The 17,777-nt window shown below is 37.5% G+C and overlaps 1 protein-coding gene across 2 annotated transcripts in view; it reads left to right on the forward strand.

Annotated features, from left to right (window-relative positions):
- The window catches only part of nrxn2b (neurexin 2b), a 703,577-nt gene that overhangs the window by 384,442 nt on the left and 301,358 nt on the right, over positions 1–17,777 (forward strand). For both annotated transcript variants that reach the window (XM_053479498.1, XM_053479499.1), the window contains 3 exons: positions 1,917–2,036; positions 2,309–2,690; positions 5,415–5,605. In XM_053479498.1, the coding sequence (XP_053335473.1) occupies positions 1,917–2,036; positions 2,309–2,690; positions 5,415–5,605 (693 nt within the window). The remainder of the gene's footprint in view (positions 1–1,916; positions 2,037–2,308; positions 2,691–5,414; positions 5,606–17,777) is intronic.

Here is a 17,777-nt window from a genome sequence, read left to right on the forward strand (position 1 = left end):
AAAATTTGCTCCTCTTACACTTGATGAGTCAGTCTTCGAATCACAGAAACTTTTGCTCACGACCAAGGTTTGCTCATCTTGCATTCTGTGGGTAACTTCATGCTAAAACGCTTAATGCAAACTCAAAATTTTTAAAGGGATACAAACACTTTTAGCGATCAATATCTTCAATCAGTTCACTCACGCCCAATGCAACATAGCCCGAATTATAAAGTACAGACATACATATACATTACACAAAACATTATCCAACTAGCTAGAGCTAGATAATTAAAACACAAATAAAATAAAAAATACCTACTGCTTTCTATCTTTTAAAAGAAAAAAATTCTCTGCATCACTTTTAAATGCTTTATAATCCCTTTTCATAATTGTAGATCAGATGTGCATTTGAAAAAAAATCTTAAACTCTCATTTAATATCTTTTCCAGAATGAATGAAATGTATAAGTTTAATTAAATTTTAATCTTGATATATAACAATATATTGTGCATCTACCTTTATTATTACAGTCTTTTGTTCACGTCCATCAAATTTCATCCATATGTTACAAAACATTTTTTTTTTCTATTTTATGACCATGAAGGAGAGTGAACAGAGAGACCGTTTTAATTAGGTAATTGTTTCTGCTTAATGGTCAGAGTGTTAAGTCTCAAGCCTGACAGTCCCTTTCGACTAAATTAATTACCCTGCCTTTCAGATTAATCACACAGTTGAGCTCCTTTCCAAATTCAAACACATTGCCTTTATAAATTCAGCCCAAATTACAAAAAGAAACAATAAATGCACACTTTAGGAGTTTAACAACATTACCTAAGGTGTCCACCTAGTGAATTATAAGCCTCTGATTTTCTTAAGTAGTTAACTTTGGATAGCTGTACAGATTAAATAAACAAATTCATGCTATAATAACTAATCATAGGCTTGACTAGGAAACTAGAAATGTTAAGGCAATATTGTGCTGATTTATTAAAACCGGTACTCTGGCTATTATGAAGGAAATATAAACACTTGTCATCATAATCAGCCCTTTCAACGAGGCCACATGAACAGGAAAATGCCCTGTTCGAATGCATGTACAAGTTGCTGTGAATCTGTGCTTCACTTCCCTCGAACACCGGATAAGTTGAAGCAAGACCTTCATTTGCTTTGAATCCTGTTAATGCGCCATTGGCCTCAAGCACTACGGCGAGTCATGCCCAACCAATTACCCAGCATGCCCTGTCAGTGTACAATAGAGCAAAGAATGTCAAATGGAGAACGGACCCAGATTTGAGGTGACATTGTGAATCGCTCAATGACCTAGTTAGATACTCTCTCTTTCTCTCTTCCTACTTCTTACTTTTTTCCATCCACTCATGCCTTTTTCTATCACTCTCAGTCATTGGTTGGTAGTCATATAGACAAGTGTTGCTGAAAACCTGTGAACAAGTTTGGATAAAAGAAGAACCAGTTTGAGTTACAGTTACAACGTTCAAATTTTATTGGTAATATTGACTATGAATTTAAAATATACTGATAGTTTAGAATGGCGCATTAGCGGCTCAGTGATAAGTTTCTCGCCTGCCATGCGGAAGGCCCGGGTTCGATTCTCAGCCAATGCCCAAATCCCAGCCACTGGATGCAGTGCCGGTCCCAAACCCTGATAAAATAGGAGGGTTGCATGAGAAAGGGCATCTGGTGTAAAACCTTTGCAAAGTTGATCGAATGGTCCACTGTGGCGACCCCTGGAGGGGACCACCAACAAAAGAAAGCTAACTGAACTGCGTGTGCATGTGTGTGAAAGAGAGAGTATGCACCAGGTACTTTCCTCTTTAGAATGCAAGGTTATATAGATATACACTGATGTTATCCACTGTAAGACAGAGTGTGTCTGCATGTGTATCTGTGTGATTGACTGCCCTCTCCTACTGTAGGTAAAGGTCCTGAAACTTTGTATGCTGGCCAGAAGCTCAACGATAACGAGTGGCATTCAGTAAAAGTGGTGCGCAGAGGCAAGAATCTGCAGTTGTCTGTGGACAATATCACCACTGAAGGTAATGGAGGCCCCGGACACAATGTAGGACTAACATGCTAGGTTTCCCCGCAGGTTCTGTGGTTTCCCAGGTGCCACATAGTCCTCAGATTGTCTCAAAGTGGATCCAAATGCTGTTTGAAACTGGTCAAGCAAGATGACCATTTGTTTCTGTTGTAAGGGGACAAACTATTTGTTAGGGGACAAACTAAAACAGTCAACAAAATATTTCACCTGTAAAAAACATTTCAAGCACAACACTTGCTCACGATTCACTGCTGCACCTCTCTCCAGGTCAGATGACTGGAGCCCATACCCGCCTAGAGTTCCACAACATTGAGACAGGCATCATGACAGAGAGACAGTTTATCTCAGTCGTCCCATCCAACTTCGTCGGCCACCTACAGGGACTGATGGTCAACGGCGTGCCCTACCTCGACCAGTGCAAGAATGGTGACATCTCCTATTGCGAGCTCAACGCCCGTTTCGGCATGCGCCACATCATCGCCGACCCTGTAACTTTTAGAAGTAAAGGAAGTTACCTGGCGTTGGCTACGTTGCAAGCATACGCCTCTATGCACCTGTTTTTCCAGTTCAAAACCACCAGCTCCGATGGCCTGATCCTCTACAACAGTGGAGATGGAAGTGATTTTATCGTAGTGGAGCTGGTAAAAGGGTAAGTCGCAACATTCAGTGTACCTCAGATGTTGTCGCGCCACTCATGTGTGGTAAAAATCTGTTCATTTTAGGGTAATTAGCTACTACCTGCTGCCTTTAGTATCTGACAGGTTTATAAATCATTGAGCCAAACTTTGGCATTTTGTTCAAGTAATGAGATTCTTATTCTTTATATCATCATAAGAACTGTGACATTTATTTATTGCCATCTTTATTTCTTGTGAACAGTTGATATTTTACAAAGATTAAATAACGTATGTGATTAAACTTTCTTATGTGAAGAGGGTTTAAGAACAATACCAGTTGTGTTCGTTTTACCGCATAAACAGACCTTAGGTCAGAAATTTGAGAAGCAAATCGATAAAAGCATCGACATGATTTTATTAATTCAACAATTCTAAATATCAGATTAAATCTGGAACTTCTTAAGCCCATTATAATTTCCTGACCAGTTTAGTATCTTGTTTCCTGACCAGTTTAGGCATCAGTACAGTATGTTACGCATATACATTAATAGAAAGAATGATGTACAGCATATAAGGTCAAATAAACAATAATAGAATGTACTGGATCAAATGCTATTTTATAACTTGCTAAGTAATATGAGTGAAAGATATCTGTTGGCGAACAAAATATATAGCCGGTTACCGTTTAATTAAATATCTGTGTATTGTGTCATTAGTACCTGACAGCGGCCAGATCACATCTCATTATAGTGTATACATCTCAGTATAGTGATGACAAGTAACTACTCTATTATTGTACATAGTGCTTTATGTTTCAATACTTTACTTAAGTATTTCCTATATGAAATGCATTTTACTTTTACTCACTGCATGTTTCTGAAAAGATACCTACACGTTTGCTTCCTACGTTTTAAAAAGAGACTTTTCAGTTGACAATCACACATAAGGGTTTATGCTGTCACTCATACCATATCACAACTGAGCTACACCCCACAGAAGGACAGAAACAAAGTTTCCACCAGTTTAAGCAGTCCAGGTTTACCAAAAAATGTAATTGGGATGCGCATCAAAATGAACAGATCCCGTCTATTTGGTTTCAAGGCTGAGGATTCTTCCTTAGGGTTCGTGTGCATGGAGTTTGCATGTTTTCCCCATGCTTGGTGGGCTTCCTCCAGATGCTCCGATTTCCTCCCACAGTCCAAAGATATGCAGGTTAGACTAATTGCTTGTAATGTGTGAATGACAATCAGACATCGAGCTGGCAACACAATCCATTAAGTAGCTGAAACTGAAGATATTATAACTTTTCACTAAATCTGTATTTGTGAACCACATGTCTAAAAGAGAAAGACGTACTGTAGGCTAACTCATGCATAAAACAAAAGAGGCTCTCCTGAAGGGTTTAGACCATTGTCGATAAAGCCTTAGTGATATTTGGAGATTTATGACTGTAAGGAGGAATTTCAGCAGATTGTAAGACAAAGAAAGAGAAGTAAACTGCATGTTCATACTGCAAAAATAGATCATAACATAGTGTCTTAATATAAAAATGATGGGCCCTCTACAATATGTTAGATTTTATTCATTTATTTAGTTCCTTATTTATATGCACTGACATCTCTTACATGTTATTCTACACTTTCCTCTTGTTTTTTTTCCCCTCACCTTTTTTTTCCTTTTCATTTTGAGATGATTGCATTTTCTTTTGCTTGTCAACAAGCAAGGTTGAGCTGGGCTTTCACAGTTCAGACATTTGTACTGTTTTTGTTGCATCGTTTCATGTGAGAACTGAGCAAAATCTGCTGAAATGGGAGAATACCAAATGTCACATCTTTCTGTTTGAACAGCCTTGTCGTTCTTTGCCATTTTTATAGCCAAGATTTGTACAAAGCAATAAAACATTTGCATGTTTATCAAAAAACCAACAGCTTTATAAACCATTGAAGATGAAATATTTGTAGAAACTTTACTCCTGGTTGAACAATAATTTTTCTTAATTCTGGGATCTTTGGGATATTCAGGTGGAGTGCACGTTAATACACCTCAATTGTGAATAAACAACAACATATAACATTGTGCACTGTGCAAAACATAGACAATTTAAATCGGTTATGCATGTTCAGGGATGGATTACGCATTATGCAGATTAACTGTGTAACATTCACATCTCCAAGGCTGGCAGATTTTTCTGAGACCGGGTTTTTTTTTTTTCTTTTAAAAAGGAAAGAATCATAGTTGCCATCACCCACTCCTTAATTGTCTATACTGTACATATATCGTATATATCATATATCGTATATCCTGTACACTGGGTCATGGGGGACCTGGAGTCTTAGGGAACAAGATGGGGTACACCCTGCATGGGGTGTTAATCCATAGCAGGACACAAACACACTTAGATGCTCACTCACACACCATGGGCAATTAGGAAAGGGCAATTAGCCTAATCTGCATAATAAGTGAGTGAGTGAGTGTGTGAGTGAGTGAGTGAGTGAGAGTGAATATTCTTCCTATATAACACTGCTGGATTAGTCCTACCGGTAAATATCACCTTATTTACTGCAAACCATACCAATATGGACTTCACTTTCATATACTGTACATCCATTTTATCAGGGATGTATTTTATGCCATTCTTTTAAAATAGCACATGTATTATAGAACAAATATTTTTATAAATCAATACGTTGTTGCAACCATATTTTCTCCAGTACATTGTTCAGTCTGGAAGTAAGCATTTGCTTGTGTTCTCTAAGGTATATCCACTACGTCTTCGACCTGGGCAATGGACCCTCTCTGATGAAAGGCAACTCAGACAAGCCGCTGAATGACAACCAGTGGCACAACGTGGTGGTTTCCCGTGACACTAACAACATGCACACGTTGAAAATCGACTCCCACACCGTCACCCAGCACTCCAATGGAGCCCGCAACCTGGACCTTAAAGGTATGTGTCACTAATAACACACATTATGTAGGGTCACCGCAAAAATGGCTGTGGGTCACTAATAACCCACGTCGTTGATGGCCATCCTATGGATACATAAAAGAGAAACTGTGTTTCTGTACATTAGTGTTTACAGTGCTGGATTCATAGATTTGTAGACTTAGGGAGGTGCAGGGAGCACCCCATCAATCCATTGTTATGCTCATTCTAATGTTGCCGTTGTTTTGTGGTTGTTTTGTTGTTATTTATGTCCAAGTCACGTAGATCTTGGTATCTAGTTTAGCCCTGCAGTCTATTTAGCGGTAGTTTGTTAGCCATAGTATGTTTTATCCAAGACGTTTTTTTTTATTATTTTATGTTAAACATACAGTAGTAAGACATTCTCAGACAGGGTTAGCTGGGGTCAATCTACAGCTACAGCTCTTTTTTACCCCTTTCATTTACCTCAGATTAAGTAAGGCATTCTCACACAGTTAAAGCTTGAGTTAATCTACAGCTAGCAGTAAACTAGCTTTTTTTTTTTTCTTTTCGTTTTTTTCTTTTTTATTTTACCGAAGGTAAAGTAAGGCGTTCTCACACTGGCGAATAATAAATTAATCTACAGCTAGCAGTAAATTAGCTTTGTTTTTTCCACTTTCATTTACCTCAGTGAGGCGTTCTCACACAGGTAAAGCTTGAGTTAATCTACAGCTAGCAGTAAACTAGCTTTGTTTTTCCCCTTTTTATTTACCTCAAGTAAAATACGGCATTATCAATACACAGGTAACACTTGAGTTAACCTACAGCTAGCAGTAAACTAGCTTTGTTTTTTGTTTGTTTGTTTATTTATTTTACCGAAGGTGAAGTAAGGCATTCTCACACTAGCAAATAATAAACTAATCTACAGCTAGCGGTAAACTAGCTTTGTTTTTGGTTTGTTTTTCACTTTCATTTACAGTACCTAAGGTGAAGTGAGGCATTCTCACACAGGAAAAGCTTGAGTTAATATGCAGCTAGCCGAAAACTAGCTTTGTTTTTCCCCCCTTTTTATTTACCTCAAGTAAAATAAGGCATTTTTAATACACAGGTAACACTTGAATTAATCTCAGGTAGCAGTAAACTAGCTTTATTGTTATTATTATTATTATTATTATTATTATTATTATTATTATTTTAACCCCTTTCATTTACCTCAGGTAAAGTGAGGCATCATCACACGGGTAAATCTTGAGTTAATCTACAGCTAGCAGTAAGCTAGCAGTAAACTAGTCGTCGGTGCACCAGAATGTTGTCAGATCTTGTTGTGCCACGTGTCCAGCCCATCTTAGTTTCTGCTCTCTAGCGTCTTTTTGAACTTGGCTTGCAGTTGAATGCATTCATTTTGGATCCTGTCTTTGACTCAGACCTTCAAGATTTGCAGTTTCTCTGCTATCTGCATTGTCTGTAGCTTCTTCTCTTTTTTTCCTTGTATCGTTAAGTGCGGGTGGAGCTGGACAGTTGGGTGCGGGGTTTGACATCTTTGTGTTTGTGAGCACGTCTTATATGCTTTTGAAGCTATACCATGTTCTTTCATGTTGAAAAAAACATGAAAGGATGTTTTGCTGCGTTTTAATTTTTTATTAGATAAAATAAGCTAGCAAGACAGCTGAATTCCTTGTGCTACTGAAGGCTATCAGCAATTTGTAGGAGTAAGTCTGTCTTGTTTGTTACCTGAAGCAGAAGTTAATGTTGTGGATCGATAAATGCACCTTGAATTAAAATGTGACCGTTTCATTTATTCGACTCGTTTTTTTTTTTTTTTGCATAACTTGATCTTTAGCGATGATTGGATCTTCAAGCTTACAAAAATGTTTCAACCATGTTATGCAAATATTATTTCTCAGTGCGTAGTACCAACGTGCTCCGGCATGCTTGGTTTGCCCCATGAAATAACACCCAGTGTCTCTTTTCTACTCCAGTGCTTCTGTGCCCGCTTGGATGCTTATGAATGAACCGTCGTTATATACAGTAACTGCTTGAACCAAACATTCATGAACATGAGTTCATAGGCAAAACAACCAGCTAGAAACTCACTCCTCATGTGCGCATTTTAATGCTGTCATGATTAGATTTTTCTTTAGATCACTGAGAAAATATTTAAAACATTTATTGCTGACATCCCACTGATAAACTAATCCACTTCGAATAAGGGCTAATGACAGTGTTTAAATTTCTTGCATGTTCAAACACTGACACATTTTTGAAGTAATATCTCCTGTAAAAAAAAAAACCTTTCATTAGTATTTTGGATTAAAATTTAATCAGGTCAGCGGGCTTGATCGGTGCGTTCTTTCCAAAGCTATGATGAAACCTGATGGCATGACAGAAACACACTCAATTACCTGCAGTTTAAGGGAAATGCAAGTCCAGACCCCTGGATAATTGTCTAATTTCATTCAAGAGCACAGTTTTCTATCTGGCAGTAATCTCAAAAGCTACAAATATCGCAGCACATAAATTTAGCAGGGGGGGGAAAAGTAATATTGCAAATTTTACCCTTGCTGGGAAACAGATAATCCCTCTCATCCCCCACATGTGTTCAAAGTTGAAACCTTGCAAACCTACATTAATGCCTTGAAATTTGTATGTACGCTGTAGACAGACTATATCATCACAGAACCAGGCAGACCGAGTTCCTCCTGTCAGTCAGGAGACTTTTCGTCTCACTCTGATGCTCCTACTAGTGCTGATAAAATACGCCTGTGGTTTTCACACTTCTGATTAAGACCTTCCGGAGGATGAAAAATGATGTGATATGAAGCAGTCTCTCGAGCAGTACACCAGGGTGGAAAGGAGTCTATTTCTATTACAAATTTACTCAGCGGTTTGATCATGATGGGAAATAGTCTGTATTAACAAACTAGTGCTTGTTAGTTAGATTGATATCTGAAGTTTTTGTATATATTAAAGCATCGTGGTATAATATGTATAAAGGGTCAAAATTGACGGGGCATGTTGGAAATACAAAAGCATATATATTCCTGAATTTCTAAAGAGCCCGGCCTGCTTGTAATTTTAATGTAGTTTTGAGGAAGAGTTGAAAGAATCTTATTTTTCTCAATTTCAGTTTGGTTTCTGTATTTGAGAGGTTTCACAGGAGTGTTTTTCTTTTGTTAAGCCGCACAGTGACTTACGAATCATTCAAGCATAAAAAAAAACTATCTTACTTTAGGCATAAACCAGTGAGAAACAGGTACAGATGATGAGAGATGATCAGGCTGGTGATAAGTATACTGGTGATACTGAATGATAAGTGGTTGAAACAGACGAGAGGGGAAATGAGGTTGCTGCTGAGGTTGTTAGATAAAAACCATTTTTTTACTCGTGTCTTTAGCCACTTTGCAGTGGTAAAACATTGTTTCTATTACTTTCATTAACTAAAAAAATAACAATAGTTGGCTCAAGACTTGTGAAGTATATATACACTACCGTTCACAACTACACTACATGTTACAGTTTTACGTTTACATCCTGGACCAGTGCACAAAGACACTTTAATAACCTCTGCACTAAGACACTTTGTTCTATGCATATTTGCACACACCGTACAGTATATTTCAATTTGCACAGTATATTTCTATTTTGTACATCATATTTATATTTTTATTTTTAGTTCTATTTTTTCCTAGCACATTTCTATTTTTATTTTTAGTTATATTTTTCCTAGTTTAATTTAATTTTTTTATTTAATTTCTATCGTATTTCTTTTATTCATATTTATTTCTTATTTGTAAAATTTAATTCTCTTTTAGGGTCAATGGCAGTCTTATAAGCATTTCACTACATTTCGTACTGTGTATGTTTGTGTATGTGACAAATAAAATTTGAATTTGAATTTGAATTTGAAAAGTTTGGGGTCACTTGCAAAATGTTTTGTTTTTGTTCAGTGATTTACTTTCTACATTCTACAACAATACTGGGGATTTCAAAACTATAAAATAACACATGTGGGATTAGGTAATTACATAACAACAACAAAAACAACAGTTAGTTGTTATTTTAAGACACAGAGGTCAGCCTTTGTTTAATAGTTCTTGCAAGAACAGTATTGTCAAGTGCATTTGCAAAATCCGTCAAGCACCATAATGAAACTGGCTCTCATGAAGGCCGTCCCAGGAGGGCGAGACCAAAACCTACCTCTGCCGCAGACGAGAAGTTCATTTAGAGTTATCAGCCTGAAAAATGACCAATTAACAGCACCTCAGATTAGAGGCGTTATGAAGTCTTTACAGAGCAAAAGTAGCAGAAACATCTCACCATTAACTGTTGAAAGGAGATTAATGCATTTTTTGGACGCCTTTAGCATTCCTTTACAATGTAGAAAAAAATAAATATCGGGAATGATCATGGAGTTAGAAAGTGACCCCAAACTTTTGAACGATAGTATATACAGTGTAATATATATATATATATATATATATATATATATATATATATATATATATATATATATATATATATATATATTACACTGTATATATATATATAGACTTACCTAAAGGATTATTAGGAACACCATACTAATCCGGTGTTTGACCCCCTTTCCCTTCAGAACTGCCTTAATTCTACAGTGCATTGATTCAACAAGGTGCTGAAAGCATTCTTTAGAAGTGTTGGCCCATATTGATAGGATAGCATCTTGCAGTTGATGGAGATTTGTGGGATGCACATCCCAGGCATGAAGCTCCCGTTCCACCACATCCCAAAGATGCTCTATTGGGTTGGGATCTGATGACTGTGTACATTTTTTGTAAACCCTAGAAAAGGTTGTGCGTGAAAATCCAAGTAACTGAGCAGATTGTTAAATACTCAGACCGGCCCGTCTGGCACCAACAACCATGCCACACTCAAACTTGCTTAAATCACCTTTCTTTTCCATTCTGACATTCAGTTTGGAGTTCAGGAGATTGTCTTGACCAGGACCACACCCCTAAATGCATTGAAGCAACTGCCATGTGATTGGTTAATTAGATAATTGCATTAATGAGAAATTGAACAGGTGTTCCTAATAATCCTTGAGTTTTGACATGAACTAAGGTCAATTATACGTTTTAAGTTCATATATATATATATATATATATATATATATATATATATATATATATATATATATATATGCACACAGTATATAATAAACATATTATATGCACACAGTATATAATAAACATACATTGCATATCTTGTCATGTTACTGAGAAAGCCCAAAGTTCTCCATGCTGAAACCTAGTTAAAGCTTAGAAAGTGCTGCCAGTAGAGCCTTTTTCCAAAGACACAAAATAATTATTTCTTTATGGATTAATTTGAGTCCAACAAACACAAGTCATCGCAAAAAGCCTGTGAGTTGAACAGATTCTCAAAGATGGTCTACATTCTCCAAGACAACCAATAAGACTAGAGCAGACTCTTGTTAACACTTGCAAAAATAGATGTTCATACTGTTAAGCTGAAATTGGTCTCTCTCTCTCTCTCTCTTACACAAACATACCCACACATGCACACACACTTCCCACAACCGAATGTGGGATACAATTGGGAAAGGTACAGTACTTGTTATTTAAATGTGACACTCTTCCAAACTGGAAGTTTACTATCTTAATTATAGTCTGGGCTTATCAGACTTTAAATATCTTCAGAATACATTAGTCAATACATCATGTGCAAGACATGGTGGAAGAGGCGGATCCAATAGAAACGATGCACAGCATAAAAACAGGGTTATAAAGAAGCAGGCCAGGTCGAAGTGAAATGGAATATATGACCGAAGCCAGCAAGCATTTGTTTTTCTTTGTTCTAATTCTGTTTGTTCAGCTTTTACATGTGTGTCCGCTCCAGAGGTACTGGTACACTAGTGCCGGTGTGCATGTGTGCGATCATGTGCATTCGGTTGAAGGGCAAATAATACCAGCTCCCTGTGCCAAGCCCAAATCCGCTAGCCAAACACACCGTCTGGCAGCTGTGGTGGGCTTGTCACCTTGAAAAATGTGTGTCCTTGATCTGGCCTGTAACAGCCACCTGCAATTCGCTAACTGCGCTGAGAAATGTAGCCTCACAGCTGTTTAATATCGAGCAAGGTCACGGTCAGCTTAAAGCTCTACTAACTTTAGGGTGTTGTTCTTAATGTGGCGCGACTCTTGTAAGCGTTAATTATTGTACCTGGTTAGTTTACGCAGCACAAATCAGGTGACAATGTTTGCTGCCAAGGTAATGTTATAATACTGCATTGCTAAAACAGGTTTGCTTTTCCTGGACATTAAGTGGTGGCACGGTGGCGTAGTGGTTAGCACTGATGTCTTGCACCTCCAGGATCTGGGTTCCATTCCCAGATGCGTGGACCCTGCATGCTTTCCCGTGATTGGTTTTCTCCGGGTACTCCAGTTTCCTCCCACAGTCCAAGGACATTCAGATTAGGCTAATTAGCATTCCAAAATTGCCCATCGTGTGTAAATGCACATGTGAATGTTGACCAGAGGTACTACCATGGTCATAAAATGGGAATAAATACAATGATCACCATTTTCCCCCCACGGTCCCTACTTGCAGAGGAATGCAGAGGTTCCTGGATGGATGGATGGATGGATGGATGGATAGATGGATGAACACTTTCCATTTTTTTGACCAAAGTTCAGTCCATTATGCAACAGATATGCAAAGTGAGTAAGTACACCAAAGAGCTTTGGCCAGTGTTATGACATTCCAATAAAAATAGAGCCAAAACTGACTGTGACACATGTTTTCACAGCTGCCTTTATAACAGTGTATGGCTTTTGGATTAAGCTTTTTACAAATGTTTACCAGCGTCATGCCCCCGCAGGGGGTCAATTTACAGTCCAAAAAGTCCCATAGACTTAACGTTAAGACTAATTCTGACGGATTGTAGCTCAGAGCAGGCAATTGTAGAAAGGTAAAATTTACCACATTTGAAGAGGTTTGCAAGCTGTGTCAGGACGTATATCAAAGGAGGGTGAAAGTTGTACGCCTGTGGCGCAAGAAGTGCCCAAATTTGCCTTATTGACATATAATGGGGTAAAAATCCCATAGACTTAACACTGAGACCAACTTTGACAGATTCTAGCGCAGAAGAAGAATTTGGTAGAAATCTCAAATTCACCACATTTAAAGAGGCTTGCAAGCTAAGTCACAGCACACCCTGCAAGAGGGTATAAGTTGTACACCTGGGGTGCAAGAGGTGCCTAAATTTGCCCCATTGACATACAATGGTAACTTCTTTAGAAAATTAGTCTTTCATGTTTATCATAATGCTAAAAAGCCACGCCCCCTAGCAACATTGGTAGCATTATGCTAACATGATTAGCATGATGCTAACATGATGCTAGTGTGACCAGCATGCTAGCATGATTCCAATGTTTTGCCACCTCTTTAGTTTATTTATTCATTTACTTATTAATTATTATTATTATTGTTGTTATTATTATTATTATTATTATTATTATTATTATTTTGTAATAAGACTGTTAGACTGCTTGAGTTTTAACGCTTGACTTGAATACACTGTTTGTGCTTTCTAAAATTAGTTTTCTTTGCAGTAGCTTGCATCGATACACAAAAACAAAGTGTTAGTTCCTGTTTTTTTTTGTCACAGCTCACATGCTAATAATGGTTGTAAAGTCAAAAGATCTGCATCAGCCCCATATCTTTTTTTTTTCTACACTGTAATGAATCTGGCAGGTTGAAATCCTTTCAGTAAAATGATGCTGGTTAAAAGGCACTTAGGTGTAAATGAATGTGCTCATCTCAAAGCCTGCACTGTGACTTGCCTAAATGGATGTTTCAGACTTCAGCTCAGAGGAGAGCTCCTTTCCCCCTAACCCCCCACCCCCTGGTCTCCTTCTTCCCCAGACATTTTTAAATTAAACCTTCCGTAAGATGATCGTGTCTTCCTTGTGGAATATCTGAAACAGGCGGAAAAAAAAACATCCCTGCTATTTCCTTTTAAAAAATGTCGACAGAGGGAAAAGTCCGCGCTGGCCTGTATTACTGTCAGGGATATGGATATAAGACAGGAAGTGGTGATCATACTCTCAAAGCCCACCCCACAGACTTATGGGGACAGTTAAAAACAAAAAAAGAAAGACAGAAAAGGAAAAGATCAAAAACAGTTCTGCTTTTTAAGCATTATTTATTAATGCACTTAGGACCAGACTTCATTTGAGAGGTCCTGGAGCAATGAAAGGGAATACATTAATCACAAGTGGACATTATAGATGTATGGTGTATCACTGGTGGTTTGAGAAGATACAGTGGGAAAAAGTGCATTTTCCTTTAAAGGGACACAAACTGAATACTAAATATGCTTTATGACCGAGCAGAAATTTGTACGAAGGTTAAAGCAGTTTTTAATGCCTTAAACATGGTTAAAGTAAATAGGCGTTTAGTATATAACAACTCCAGGCTGGATAACATATTAAACCAGCATTCTGGATCAATTTGGTTTATATTTACCCCTTAAGAGATCAACATTTTCTCTGACTTTATTTCTCATTTTAAAGACCATAACTGTGACAGTATCCTGAAGCAGCTTTAGCCTCACTATGACCAATGTGACTCAAGAGGTACTGTAGCCGTGACAGGGATCTGGAGCTATGTCGATAAAGCAGGAAATTGCTCGAACCCGGACATCACAAGACAATTTAGGATCCAAATTATAGGATAAAAAGCATCGTAGCTGAAATGATCCAGATGGAAATCATTACACCACTTTTATTAGGAACGGTTCATGGGGGCTGCATATGACAAATAGCACAAACCTACCTAAATGCTTATCGCAATAGATAGACGGCTTTGTAATCTTTACAAAGTTAAGACTGCAGTTTAATAAAATGTCTAATATGTATACGTTTTTTAAAGAATTTTGAAAGGCATGTCCTGTTTATAATACAGTAGTGGAGGACCATTAAATGCAACTTTATTAAAGAAATGTGGCATATTTAAAGCAAAACAAAACAAAATTGTTTTACAGTAACTTAATAATGTCACACCCTTTCTTGTTTATTTAGCACTAGCTGGAATTTTAGTATTGTATAGTTATCGCAAATCGACAGACATACAATGTTAAATTATCTGAGTCTTTAACTGATCAGTACATTGTTAAAAGCAATTCCACACTCATAAGAGCGCTTTAAAAAATCTACAGCACCATCTGTTAAATTTTGGAATTAACTAATATTTTTACATCTTTCGTAAAGTGTGAGAAACGAAGGTGTCAGATCACGTTTATTAAGTAGATTTTAATCGCACACTCGTAAGCTTGTATTTAAAAAAATGTACAGCGTAATCAGTTTTTTTTTTCCAAGGTATATTTTTCTTTTTTTATGATTTCTTATCTTATATATCTTATTTCGGTATCAGTTTTTAGCAGGTTTAAAATACGTCCAGCACCATACAATTTTCACTTGTTTAAATCCTATTAAAATTCGTTCAGTAGTTTTTACGTGATGCGTGCACAAACAAACAGACAAAAAATTCCAAAAGTCATCTTGATATGTTCTAAAACTCATCTTACATTCCCTACAAGTAATTTTTTTGGCAAATAAATTCAATGTACAGACTTTACAACTTTAAGAGCAAACTAGCTTGATAGTTTAGGTCAAATTACAATTAATATAATTATCTTTGTGGAATGTTTGCACCGTTTATAAAAAAAAAAAAAAAATAATAATAATATATATATATATATATATATATACACTACAGTATATGGACAAAAGCTTTTGGTCAAACCTGGAATGGCATTGTATCCAAATACATATACTTCAATATGGAGTTGGTCCCTCTTTTACAGCTATAACAGCTTCCACTCTTCTTGGAAGGCTGTCCACAAGATTTTGAAGTGTTTCTTTGGGAATTCATGTCATCAATGACATCAATCACTGATTATGGATGAGAAGGCCTGGCTCGCAATCTCTGTTCCAGTTCATCCCAAAGGTGCTCGATGGGGTGGAGGTCAGGGCTCTGTGTTAGAGCCAGTCCAGTTCTTCCACACCGAACTCAACAAACCATGATTATCCTTATAGTTCTTGCTTTGTGCATTGGAGCACAGTCATGTTGGAATAGAAAAGGGTCTTGCCCGAACTGTTGCCACAAAGTTGCATAGAAGCATTGTCCAAGAGGTCTTGGTACGCTAAAGCATTAAGATTGCCCTTCACTGGGGATAGGGGACCTGATTGAAACACCTGAATTAAATAATTAACATTCATAATGGTATTTATAATGAATTCATAATTGGCTTGGCCAAATACTTTGTCTTGTATAGTGTATATTACAAATCAAAAGATTGGACACACCTTTAAATCCCATGCTTCTTCCTGATTTTTATTTCTTTCTGCATTGTAAAACAAAATATCCAATACTCGTGTGATATATCTGCTACTCATGCTCAGTAATGCCTTAATTATAGCTCTAATTGGTGCTGTTTGTTAATTGGTGATTTCTGAGGCTGGTGCCTCTAAATGAACGTCTCCTTTGCAGCAGAGGGAGGTTTTGGTCTTGCTCACCTGGCATGGTCTTAATGAGAGCCAGTTTCATCATGGTGCTTAATGGGTTTTGCAAATGCACTGTTCTTTTAAGAACTGTTTCAGAAAGGCTGACCTTTCTGTTTTAAAGTAACAACTGACTGTTACTTCATTCCATATGTGTTATTTCAAAGTTTTGAAATCTTCAGTATAATGTAGAAAATAAATCTGGCGCTGTCTAATGCAGGCTTCATTTAGTCTTATTATCCAACTGGTTAACACGTGCAGGGCTATTATAGCTCCTCTGGTGGGATCTGTGGTGAGAAGCAATATGGAAGAAAGGAAAGGTAGTGGAATAATAAAAATAAAATAAAAAACCTTGTCAGCATTTTCGCTGTTTAAACTGGGTAACAGAAAGTCTTTGTTTCGTAGGAGCTTAAACCTGCTGACTCGTTAATTTTTTTTTTCTTTTTTTAATTTAAGCATTATATCTGTTGCACATCCATTCTCCGGACAGAATACCCAACTCTAATAGCGTATCCAGAAACACGCTGTGATATTCTCACCAGCGCAGCTTAATCTCCATGCCTTCTTTTCCCTGCCTGGCCATCCTGACTGCTAGTGCAAAACTCAAGGATATTGCACAGGGAGTCCCAGTTTGCCGTGTAGGCAGCTTTACTGGGCTACTGATTGGTTTTTATTTGCAAAAGAGCGTTTCTCGAGACCCGGCTAGGGAGTGTTAGATACGTCTGAGCCTCCACTTCAAACAGAAGAGACTCTCTGAGTCGGTTTTAGAGAGATTACCGAGAGAAAATGGCTTCCATCAGAAAGGCCATAGACATTTATTTCGAACAAAATCGCAAGACATATAACAAGGAAAGCACTATGCACTTCTGCGTGGATGGGACTCTAAGTGCCTTATTAGACCAGGGGAAAAAAAATATATTCCAACGAGCACTTTAGATCACGTTTCAGAAGTGTCAGATTTATGTATCATCATTTTCGAGCTCTAGAAAGAGAGAGAGAGAGAGAGAGAGAGAAAGAAACACTTCAAAGTGATACGGATGCATTTGCTGCCATCTTGGATTAGTTCCAGCTTTGTGTATCGAAGTGTCACTGTAATTGCTGGATTCGTTTGACAGGGCTTAGGTGCTTTGGTTGTCCTAAGCAGTCATGCCGTCATTTCTAAGCCAGTTAGCTGTTGCTGAAACAGCAGCTTAGCCCAGGCTTTCTTCATTTTTTTTTTTTATCTACGCTATGCCAACTCATTAGCATGAAACGCAATCGAAGGGTGCGTTCCAATTTCAGTAAACATCCTGCCTAGCGTATAGACGCGGCACGAACACTGCGAGTCGTGTATGCTAATGTTCGAAGCTATTAACAGGAATGTGTAGGAGCTTGTGAAGTTAATTAGCTTATAAATGGGGCCTTGAAACTACAAACTGGCCCTGTGTCTTTTTATTAGTGATATATGTACAGTACAACTAACGGAGGTAAATGAAAACCAACATTTTTTAATTGATACATGAAACTTGTTTGTAATTGAAATTACACTTACTGTAGTCTTCAGATGAGTTATTTCATGAAGAGTCCCTGTAGGCTAATCAGTGCTTCTCAAAGTGTTTCCACGTGACTTTTTTTAATTAGCCAATTAACAAAACATCTGTGAAATGGAAGCAGGAAAG

The sequence above is a fragment of the Clarias gariepinus genome, chromosome 20 (genome assembly GCF_024256425.1).
Source record: "Clarias gariepinus isolate MV-2021 ecotype Netherlands chromosome 20, CGAR_prim_01v2, whole genome shotgun sequence".
Taxonomy (NCBI): Eukaryota; Metazoa; Chordata; class Actinopteri; order Siluriformes; family Clariidae; genus Clarias; species Clarias gariepinus.